Here is a 12,238-nt window from a genome sequence, read left to right on the forward strand (position 1 = left end):
AAAATAAATGCGTAGTAGGATAATAAACACTGGACAAATTATAAGTTGCATAATTAAAAACCTTTAAAATATCTAAATTTTTTTTGTAAATATCTCACTCTTGCGGGTATAAATTAATCTGAGGTATATTATTAGAAATGAATGCACATAATAAATCTTTATATGCAAAAGATTCACCAAGCAAGTGGAAAGTAGAATTCCAACGAGTTGGAACATTTCTTGTAAATCTTCTTGGCTTTTTTCCATTTGCTTTACAAAATCTATTCCATTCTTTCATTTTTTGAGGATGTTTCCATAAAAATTGAATCGCCGTTTTTATTGATTCAAGAAAAATATCAAGAGTTTTCAAACCATCTTGTACACATAAATTTAAAACATGACAAGCACATTTAACGTGAAAAAATTTTCCGCCAAAAACGGGTTTACAAATATTTTCTATATCGGCAATTGAAGCGGTATTTGCCGCGGCATTATCAAAACCAATTGAAAAAATTTTGTTAAGCAAACAATATTCTTCTAAAATTTGCCTAATTATTCTATAAATATTATTTGCCGTATGCTTACCATCGAAAACTCTAAATGCAATGACTCTTTTTTGAATATTCAAATCGTCATCTATTCAATGACATGTTATGCCCATGTAAGAATGAATTTGCCAATGATCACTCCAAATATCACTACCTATCTGCACACATCCATTAAATTGCATAAAAAAGTTTCGTAAATCTTTTTTCCCATTTTTGTAAAGATCTTTAATTACTCGTTTAAGTGAATTTCTAGGAACACGTTTTGCTTGTGGAGCACATGCTTTTTGTACAAATTGATTAAAACCAAATCTTTCTCCAAAATTAAATGATAAATGCTCAACGGAAACAAATTTACCTAATTCTTCCTTATAAGTTTTTTCATTAAAACGAAATAAAGGAGAAGTGTTAGGATTGACGTACCCGGAAATTTGTTGTTGCCTTATATCGATTCCCGCTTGGGTTGGATGTTTGCTCCTAAGATGTCGTTTGAATGTTCCGTATCCTTATCCACCTGTATATTTATATATTGTCCTACAATGTTTATAAATTTCATCATACATTTTTTGACCAATATCAAACCTTTCCGTTTTCGTGAAGTGGTCCCAAATGTCAAATGTAAGTTCCCGCTCCGCCTCTTTTGTTGTAGACATTTCGGCATGAGGATGAAAACTTTCTTGCGTCGGGACACGCTCCACATCGGGAAAAATGTTGATTTCATCATCTTGAAAATCTGCATAATCACGAGGACTAAAAGAATGATGGGATTCCGTCATGATATTCTTACCTCTGCCAGTTGGCACTTGACTTCCACTTGCCATTTTTCGAGTGGATTGAGAGAATTGAGCGGATTGATCAGGAGAATTAAGAGAGAATTGCGCGGATTGAGAAAATTGAGAGAATTTAGAGTATTGAGAAAATTTGAGAGAAGAGAATTTGAGAGAATTTAGAGTATTGAGAGAATTTGAGAGAAGTTATAAGAAAAAAATGAGAAGAAAATTTAGGAAAAAAAAAAAGGTTAAATAACCGTTGCAGATTTGCAACGGTTATCTTTTTTAATTTTTTTACTTTTTTTTATTTTTGCCCGTTGCCAAGGCTGCCTCCAAAGGCTGCCCTGGCAACGGGCCTGCAAGCTGCAGCAGGGCTTGCAGACGTGCAGGCCCTGTTGCAGGTTTTTTGTTTTTTTTTTTTAAAATTTTTAAAATTTTTTTTGGAACCGGGCCCGAAACCGCCGGTTCTAGGCCTGGTTTCGAACCACGGGCCCGATAAACAGGCGGGGCCCGGGTTTGACCGGGCCGGTTCCGGGCCGAAACCGGCCCATGGCCATGTCTATTAGTGAGGACAAGACATGAATACGAAAATATTAGTGATGGCAAAATTGAAAGAAAAAGAATTAATCAAACCCAGAAGTAGCATTTTTTTAAGGGATAATAACACAAATAGTCCACAAATTTTGGCTCAATATGCAATGTGGTCCCTGAACTTTTATTCAATATAGTTCCTGAACTTTAGCATAATATTCAATGTTGTCCCCGAACTTTTAATTTGTTTAAATCTGGTCCCTAGACTTTTGATATATGTTCAATGTAGTCCCTAAACTATATGAAAATACTTAATATAGTCTCCGAACTTGAATTAATTGAAGGACTACATTGAATATTTTCATATAATTTACAGAGTAAATTGAACATGTACTAAAAATTCAGGGACCACATTGAACAAATTAAAAATTTAAAGACCACATTGCACATAAACTAAGTTCAGAGATTGTCTATGTCATTTCGTTTTTAAGAAAGCTAAAAGCTAAAGTTGTTTTGGAATTGCATTGAGCTTTTCGCATTTGCAAAGGTCAACTTTGACTCAAGGGCCTTTTGATCGTCTTAGTAAACACCTTATCTTTGGCATAGGAGCTTTTGGAGGTCAAAGGACTTCAGAAATGCTCTCCCAAATGCACAAAATGCAAGCAAGAATAAATGCCATCTGTCTTCATTTTCATTGATGAATTATGCTATATATCTTTTTACAGCTTCTTTGGCTTTGATAAATTACGTTACGTAACAAGTAGTTGAATAGACATATAATCAAAAGTAGTAGCAAGAGGAATTCGAAGATGTATCAAAAGATCATTTTGCTCACATATATCAAAAAGCCATGACCGAGCAAGAGCAATTCCAAGATCATCATAAAGCCATTTGACATTGTTCAATAGCATTGGCAGTTAGTGCAGCTACAGCAAACCAGAAGGCCACTTTGGACATTTTTAACAGCAATTGGACATTGTTTGGACCAAATGCGTAAAAGATAGCCCATCATAGTATATACAGAGAAAAAACATGTCCCATAGACATCAGTCTGTTTGGACAATCTCAAGACTTTCCCACATCTCTTCACATGCCTTGATAAATTGGCAAGTCTGGAACTCTTCCTCACTGGATTTGCGGTTGTGTTTTTTCTATTGTAGCGCCACAAAGTCTCGTGATCCGGGGGTGGCCGGATCGCTGCGCCCGGGGCTCCTAGGACATTCCCAAACCCTAGGTTCGAGTTGGCCACCACATCGAATATGTGAAGTGGAGAAAAGAGGAGTAACGACCAATCAATTTATTTAACCTAGGTCAATTTGACACCTAGAATATCTAAAAAATTATAGGGAAAATAAACTATTTAAGTGGCAGGTGCAAGGCAAGCGGTCTAAATGCGTAACTAGAGGCTGAGGTTTGGGATTCGGTTACGTTGAGGGAAGAATTAGCATACCACAATGTCCTTTCGTACCACAACTTCTCAGTTACGCCCTAATTCACATTTATCGTGCATTTTCACAATAAATGTGCATTTTCCTTAAGAGAGTTTAGAAATCCAATTTTAGTCGATACGCAATTAGGCAGAAAGGTTGCATCGTTTTGCATATGGGTTAACCCCATTGTGCGTGAATGTGTATTTTGAAAATATACTATACATGACATGTGAAATGGAAAGGGACATTGAATAAGACATGAGTAAATGACTAAGACTTTGAGAACGAATTTGCGAATGCAACTTATTTGAAATCTATGTGGAGTCACATTTTTAATTGGTTTTTATTTAAAAGATTCTTTTCGTTCGATTTTAGGCTATTTCAAGATAGCCAGCATATTCAATGTCTCATTTACTCATGTCTGTCTCAAATCTTGAAGTCACGGTCGCCACGGCACCCTTGAAATATGCATGACTTCTAAAACTACTTTGCCATCATAATGACGTATTTTGAGATTCATTCGGCATTATGACAACCTATGAACATGGAGTTTACGACTACTTAAACAAGCGGCAAAACAACGTATATTTGATTTTATGATTCCAAACGAACATTACAACGTCCTATGCATCTCCATTCGGAATTGGAATTGAGGTTGTCAAGACCTACTTCAAAAGAGCGAGAATCTCAAAAGCATCAGAATCGCCACCAAATTGAGAGAATTTCTAGAGAGCACAGTAGGGACTAAGGAAATACTCCTCTTTCAATGAGCCACGTTAGTTTTTTTTGTTCCAAATATAACGGAGTAAATTGAGAGATTTCATTACATCTATGATAAATTTTAGAACTTGATTACTCTATTTGAAAGTTTTAGGATTCGGTTACACTTGCTGGACAAGTTTTATAACTTATGGTGCACCTATCCCAACAAAGCAAGGAAAAAAAAATACCCACTCAATTTGCATCTACCATGCTCGTGGTCGCTTGTTTGTTGGACCACCATGGTGGTGGTTGAGTCTATCGTGTGATTGCTTCAAAAATGCGCGCGCGTGCACGAGAGAGAGAGAGAGAGAGAGATGTGGAACTTGGCTTGACACATGTGACTATTGCGACGGGTTCACCACTGGGGTTCTACCACCACGCAGTAGTTGCTAGCTACACAACAATAGTGTGCTATTAGTGTTTCGCGAAAACAAATTTACGTGATTCGGTTAGTGTGATCTACATCTGCAAGGAGATTAGAAAGAAATTCTAGAATAGATCAAGCGATACCACGAATATTATAAATACATTCGAGTCAATTAAGCACTTTTGATGTTTTCTAATGTCAAATTACATCCAATAACTCACACAGTGTTTAGCCATACATATCTTACGATATAATCTCTCAATCTCACAGAAGAATTAATAAATCTTACCACAAGTTTTGGCTTGGATGTTAATTCTTCTTGGATGTAATTCACGAGTGAAGCTCCTCAGATTGCACGACGACCAATATTGAGCGCATACACAAACGGCCGTAACTTCCGCAAGAGTTCTGCACCAACACAACGACCACATGACCAAAGAGGAGAATATATAATATATATCTATGGATGCGTGCAGTAGGCAACTTCAACGTGGAATAGGAAACTCATGTGGCTCGGCGAACCCAACTTTCCTCTTTTGATTTTCTTTTCCTTTTTCTTTGGCTGACTCCAAATCCTTATTGAAAGTTGCCGTATCTTCCTTTGCTCAATATTTATATATTTTGGATGTCCACATAAATATTCCAACTTTTGGACTATAACACCGAACAAATAATATGGATTTCCATGACACATATTTGAGGGAAAAGTGCCAAAAAAGTCCTAAACCTTTTGCATTAGTGCCAATTTAGTCCTAAACCTTTTTTTGGTGTCAATTCAGTCCTAAACCTTTTGCATTGGTGCCAATTTAGTCCTAAACCTTTTTTTGGTGCCAATTAAGTCCTAAACCTTTTAAATTGGTGCCAATTCAGTCCTAAACCTTTTATTTTTGTGCCAATTTAGTCCTTCCGGTCAATTTTGACCGGAATTTGCTGACGTGACGCCTGCCGGTCATCGGCGCCGACGTGGCGCTGACGTGGACAAATTAAATAATATTTTAATATTTTTTTGAATTTTTATTTTTTTCCTTTTTTTTCTTTTTTTTTCCACTTTTTTTTTTTGGTTTCTTCTTCATCTGGCCGGTCACCGGTCCGGCGACCGGCCAGAGGCCAGTGGCCGGCGAGCTCGACCTAGCCGGCCACTGGGGAGGGCGGCGAGCTCGACCTCGCGGCCACGGGAGGCGGCCTCGCCGGCGAGGCCGAGCCTCGCCATGGTCGGGCGAGGCTCGACCTCGCCGGATCCGGCAAGGTCGAGCCTCGCCCGGCCGCCGGCGAGGCCCGGCCTCGCCGGATCCGGCGAGGTCGGGCCTCGCCCGACCATGGCGAGGCTCGAGCCCTCGCCGGGAGGCTGCGGCGAGGGCGAGCCTCGCCCGACCATGGCGAGGCCCGACCTCGCCGGAGGCCGCGCGAGGCGAGCCTCGCCCGACCAAGGCAGGCTCGAGCCCTCGCCGGAGGCCGCGAGGCGGCGAGCCTCGCCATGGTCGAGTGAGGCCCGACCTCGCCGGATCCGGCGAGGTCGAGCGTTCGCCGGATCCGGCGAGGTCGGGCCTCGCCCGACCATGGCGAGGCTCGCCCCGCCATGGCGAGGCTCGCCTCGACCTCGCCGCGGCCTCCGGCGGGCTCGAGCCTCGCCCGACCAAGGCGAGGCTCGCCCTCGCCGGCTGCGGCCGTCGCCGGACCGGCGACCGGCCGAGTAAGGAGGAAGACAACCAAAAAAAGTAGAAAAAAAAAAAAAAAAGGAAAAAATAAAAATTCAAAAAATATTAAAAAATATTAAAGTTGTCCACGTCGGCGCCACGTCGGCGCCGGTGACCGGCCGCCGGCCGGCAGGCGTCCACGTAGGCAAATTCCGGTCTAAATTGGCTGGAAGGACTAAATTGGCACAAAAATAAAAGGTTTAGGACTGAATTGGCACCAATTTAAAAGGTTTAGGACTTAATTGGCACCAAAAAAAGGTTTAGGACTCAATTGGCACCAATGCAAAAGGTTTAGGACTGAATTGGCACCAAAAAAAGGTTTAGGACTAAATTGGTACTAATGCAAAAGGTTTAGGACTTTTTTGGCACTTTTCCCCATATTTGAAGGTCCACAAATAACAATTCACACATATTTAATCAGACTTCGTTCGCGAGCTCAAACTTGAGACATGTTTTAATAATCACTAAGGCATATAGTGTTGTGCCACCTCCTTCCCCTCCACCTTCTTATATATAATAAGTTATTCAGGATTTCGTCCGAATTTATCCAATCGTATCCCTGGATGCATCATTATCCTATCCCGACGATCGCACAAGCCTGTAGTGTTGACATCACTAGTAAATTAAGCCCATTTGCGAAAATTCTTTGTTCCAACATTGCTTGTTTGTCCCATTAAGAGACAAATTCGCGAGAACACAATTTACATATCAGATTTATATTGTTATTAAAGTGATTTTACCATAAGGTTCTTTCCTAAGTTAGTGAGGCAAATCAACCCCTATCTCTTGAATGGATTCATTCTCCAATATTTCTTTTCATTGAGTAAAAAATATAAAAGAAAAGAAAAGTACGAGATAGTGGCGTAAAGTCGCAAATCTCCGCAACCCAGAAAATAATATATATAGAGAGAATCATGGAACTCCATTGGAAAATGCACGTAGTATTGCCTCATTTTAATAAGGGCATCTATAAGTTCCAATGAAGCTTTCTCCTTAAATGATTATCTTTCTTCTTCTTTTTGTCGAATTAAATGATCATCTATGCAGCCATTTGCGGGATGGAAATAGCTCCCCCCAACTTCGCCAGTATAGTAAATTTCGATAAATTATCCGCCCGAAAGTGTCGACCGTATCGGGCCCACAAGATGATACCAAGAGTCAATGACATGTTCATCTCGTCTTAAAGATAATCTTCCCTTGATATAACAAAAGTTTAGTAGAAAAAACCCTCTCTTAGCGAATCGAGACCATCGCCAAATTTTCCACTTCCTTTTAATTCAAGGGGGTTTGGCTAGTCATGGCCACGGTTCAGGAACCGCCGGTTCCGGTTCGTGGCCACGTATGAACCGGAACGGAACCGCAAGGGGGCGGTTCCGGTTCCGGTTCCGGTTCGTAATTTAAAAATTAATAAAAAAAATTGCAGGCCTGGTCACCGTCGGTCGTCGCTCGGGTTTCGCGACCTGGCAAGGAGATGAAGCGAGAGACGGGGGCGGCGGCGAGGGGGAGAAGGAGGGGGACGGGAACGGGGACGGGGAGGAGGAGTGGGGGGTCCTCCTCCTCCGGGGTCGGGAGGAGGGGGCGTCGGCGTCGGTGTCGGCAGCTACGGCCATGGGCGGCGGCGGCGGCGGCGGGGGGTCAGATCTGGGGAGACGGGGGGTGGGCGGACCCGGCGGAGGAGAAAAGGGGAGGAGGCGCAGGGTAGCGAGGGGGAAGGAGGAGGGGGCGTCGGCGTCGGCGGCTGCGGCCATGGGCGGGGGCGACGGCGGCGGGGGTCAGATCTGGGAAGATAGGGGGCGGGCAGAGCCTCGGAGGAGAAGAAGAAGAAGGAGAAGCAAAAGCAGAAGATGCAGAGCACGTGAGAGAGAGAGATATCAATGTAGGCTGCAGCAGCAGGTTTTTTTTTTTTTGGAATCGGGCCCGTATGCCACGGGCCGGTTCTGGTTCCGAACCTTAGGTCCGGTCAACGGGCCAGTCCCGGGTTTGACCCGGGCCGGTTCCGGGCCAAAATCGGCCCGTGGCCATGACTAGGTTTGGCAATCAGAATCTGATCAAAGCGGTACGTCGGGGGCAAAGTCGCACCGTCGATTAAGGGATGAGTCCCTTTTAGCAGCAGCCTCAAGGAAAGAATCGCTTTCCCACGTGCTCCATCCAGAAACTTGCGTCCGAATTCCGCGTTTTAAATGCTTTTTTTTCTGTGGGAATCACGTGGCTCCAGCTCGGATCGTTTTCCCCACGTGCTTAATTTGGAAAACTTGTGTCTGAATTCCGTGGGTCGGATGCTTTTCTTCCGGAATCACGTCAACTCCCGCTGTCTTCTACACCAACACAAGGCGCACTAACTAGCAAAAGCCGCCTCAAATCTCTCTCTCTCTCTCTCTCTCTCTCTCTCTCAAGTGCAGTTGCAGCATTTGATGTATGTTTCCTTCTTCCATAGACTTGATCAACGAGAATGAGAAGGAACTGTAACTTGCAGCTTAGTCTGCAGTCTGCTTCAGCTTCTCTCTCTTCAATGGATTTCCGTCGCCCAGATCAGTAAGCTGCTCTTCCTGCCTCACGTTACTGTAAAAGCTGGAGCTTTTTAAAGCGAGAGCAAACGCGGCGAGAGCAAAACTTGATCTTGTTTTGATGCTGCTGTTGTGGTAGGATGGAAGTGACGAGCGGGAGGCGGGAAGAGCAGCAGCAGCTGACCATATTCTACAATGGCGACGTTTGCGTCTGCGATGTTACTGAACTACAGGTACCTAGGACCGCTAGTCACATTCCCATGTCGTTTGAAGTTTTTCGGTCGTGTGTCGATTTACATGGTTTGATTCGTGGAGCCGTTTTGACACGCAAGAAGTTGGACATTTTCATGATAGCCCAGTGCGACACGAGAGCATTATGCGCGCCGACAAAGTCCTCTCCCAACGCAAATGTCCTGCCTTTTTTCCCTTTGTTATGAATAGAAGTAATATGTCAGTTTATTCAAACTACACAAAAACCAACCTTGCTTGTCGTTGAAAATTTCATGATATTTGTTACTTTAATACTCTCTTGTTTGTCGACGTGCCCCTCGCCGCGACCATTAAACTATATACATGGTGGTGATTTTCTCCTAAAGCTTACTCATGAATATTTTTCATTGGAATTATACTATGCACATAATCGCTTGTTTGCTGTTCTTCTTGTATGTCACAGGCGAGAGCAATTCTAGTGCTTGCAAGCAGAGAAATGCAGGAAAGAATGAAAACTACACTGACCGTGACCGAATCGCGGCCTAATTTACCAAGCAGACGACCAACACCTGCTGAGCTCTATAGCCCCACTGGCACCGGCCTTTCCATGAAGAGATCACTCCAGCGATTCCTCCAAAAAAGAAAGCTTCGCTTCCGAGCTACATCGCCCTATCACATGGATCAGTAGTTGTTCTATCTATCATGCGGACATTTGTTGATAGGGTCTCCAATGGAGTTCTGTTTGATGGATTAGGTGTTGCAAATCGAGTGAATTCAGGAGTTCCTCAATCCTATTTTGGACGTATTTTTCGAGTGTGGACTTTTGTGCTATGCGGTAGTTAATTGATCACTGAGGGTGTCCTGATCTCTCTGTAAAGCCTAATCTCGACTTCATGGTCTGAGGAAGAAAATGTGTACATATATATATAAAATATGTACGCCATCTATTGATCTCATTCGGTTTGAAGATGTGAAGTTGGATGCGCAAATGATTCAGGACATGCCTTTTCCCTACAACCTTACCAATTTATTTCCTTTTATAAACCATTTATTTACAATATTATCTTGATGTCTTAATCTTTGAACTCTTTGTTTAGGTTGCCTATAAATATCGGTTGAGTTTGCCAAGTTTGCCGTTTCTTCTTCCCCGCCTGCATTGGCGTTTCTGTCTTTTTCATCTATCTCTCTTGTTTCTCCACCCTTTCTTACTATCTGATTCTTTTTATGATTTTATACCTTTCTTACCACGCTTCTGGTTCTGCATTAGTTGCTATAAGAACTGGATCTGCTCCAGTTTCCTTGATTTCAAAGCAAGATTCGTTCTACATCAATTTGGTATTGGTGCTGAAAGTCCAGATTTCCATCAAATTGGTACGTGTGAAACTATTGTTACACGACAACCCAACATGTCAAAGTTTTGAGTGCATTCTGCAGTAGGTTTGCGAGAGTTGTTGATTCAAAAGCCGATGAGAAGACTCCGGCCGTCGCTTGACGATACCCTGCAACCAAGTGTCGAGATCGGAGTATGAGTATATTGTGCATGCCATTTGTCAGCTTGACAATTTCTCTGCACAATCAAGGTTCAATTTGCAGTGTTAACAAACGCCATGGAAGGATCGACCAAGTTGATGGAAGAGACGACCAAGAAACACCATTTCGATTTGCTTCGATTCTTCCGAACAAGAGAGGTTTGATGCTCAAACTCGTCGTCTACTTTCATGAAATGTTCACGTCGGAGCGACTTTTTCTCGACGAGGGAGAATGATGCACGATGGCTATTATTCATCAAGAAGGGAACTTAATTTATATCATCATTTATTAAGAATATGATGCCCTTTTTTGACAATATTATGTTCATTTCCAATTGGGGTCTTTGTTTGAAGATGAAAATTGCAATTTTCAAAAATTGCGGAGGGTATTTGATGTAAGTCCAAAAGGTGAGGGGGGGGGGGGTATTTCAAATTTTCTCTTTAAAAAAATTTCGAGAAGAGATATGAAGGGACATGTAAATCGAGAGGAAAAGAAGTTTGAAGAGTTAAGTACATATCAATTTTATTTTCTAGCCAAAACATGTTGATTAGCAATGGTTCTTATGGCTACCCTTTAAGCCGGATAAGCAAATAAAGTTTAGAATGCACTAACATGAATAGTGCTAATTATACAAGAAATTAGGGGTGTGCAAAGGCATCGGAAATCGCCCGAACCGCCCGGAACAGGACCAAACTAGCTCGGAACCGGCGGTTCCCATGAGGACCGGTTCGGTTCCTGATTCTAATTTACTAGAACCGGTGAGTACCAGTCCGGTTCCTGGTTCTAGGCGTGAAACCACCCACCCACTCACCCGAACCGGATCGGTAATATATACATATATATAATTTTTAAGAAAAATTTTGACAAAAAAAAAAAGAAAACATTTTTAGAAAAATAAAAAACAATAAAATCCCTAATTTGAAGCTCAATTCTCAACTCCCATCAACTCACGGCCGCGCCTCTAGCCGTTTATCACCTCTCTCTCACTCTTTCGATCACCTCCATTTGCATGAAACTTGGTGGGATCGGTTCTATGGACCACCTAGGAATTGGATTGGACCGGCGGTCCGGTTCCTGGTAGATCCATGGAATCAACAGGCGGTTCTCGGTTCTAATTTCTCGGCACCGGTACTTAGTGGCGGTTCCCGGTTCCATGTTGAGAACGGCCCGTCCGGTCCATGCTCACCCCTATAAGAAATTAGAAGAGAGCTAAGTGAATTGATTGAGGAGCTTGAAATCCATAAAACCAATCCTTCTTAAACCATTTGTCAAAAGCACATTCCGTGATATTTTTTGGTATAACTTTACTATCTTTGCTTAAATTAGGTTAGAATAGATTGGCAAGATTATTTTTGGTATGACCATCAATTATTTTTCCTATTGCACAAAAAGCAACCCGTTTTTATTCCTTTTTTTTCTGTCAAAAGAAAGATTCCATTCATCAGAATAATACTCAAGTGGCACATAGAATGCTTACAAGTCTAGCAAATCCTAAACAACTGCGAAATAAAGGAAATACTAAAATGTAAATAACAAAGCATAGTCTGCAGTTAGAAGCACACTATCATCTCTTAAGAACAGATCTACCACCGTAAACGTTAGGTGGCCGATTAGCAGATTCAGTGAGAGCACACGCTGAGATCCCCCACTCTATTTGCAACGGCTTGCGGTGCACGTCTAAGTTTAACGTTCTCATCACCATCGCCGTGCAAAGACACCAACATCAATATGTTGAAAGAACACATATCAAATACCTGTAAGGAACTCCTAAATCTAGACCTAAATCTAAATCGGAAGAGTAAAACCCCCATATCTAGATCGAAATCTAGTCGGGAGAGAAGAGTAGCCTAATCTCGGAAAGGTTGTAGAGTCACGTGACAGACATCTTCGTCGAGGGCTATCAACTATACAAATGG

At 42.3% G+C, this 12,238-nt stretch overlaps 1 protein-coding gene across 1 annotated transcript; it reads left to right on the forward strand.

The window, feature by feature from the left end:
• Positions 1 to 8,407: 8,407 nt before the first annotated feature.
• On the forward strand, positions 8,408 to 9,685 carry LOC115665978 (protein TIFY 5A-like). Its single transcript, XM_030587785.2, has 3 exons — positions 8,408 to 8,610; positions 8,722 to 8,815; positions 9,256 to 9,685. The coding sequence occupies exons 1-3, from the start codon at positions 8,528 to 8,530 to the stop codon at positions 9,478 to 9,480; spliced, it is 402 nt and encodes a 133-aa protein (XP_030443645.2). The 5' UTR covers positions 8,408 to 8,527; the 3' UTR covers positions 9,481 to 9,685.
• Positions 9,686 to 12,238: the final 2,553 nt, after the last annotated feature.

The sequence above is a fragment of the Syzygium oleosum genome, unplaced genomic scaffold (genome assembly GCF_021117445.2).
Source record: "Syzygium oleosum isolate NSW1041296 unplaced genomic scaffold, Sole_v2.1 Sole_v2.24, whole genome shotgun sequence".
NCBI lineage: Eukaryota > Viridiplantae > Streptophyta > Magnoliopsida > Myrtales > Myrtaceae > Syzygium > Syzygium oleosum.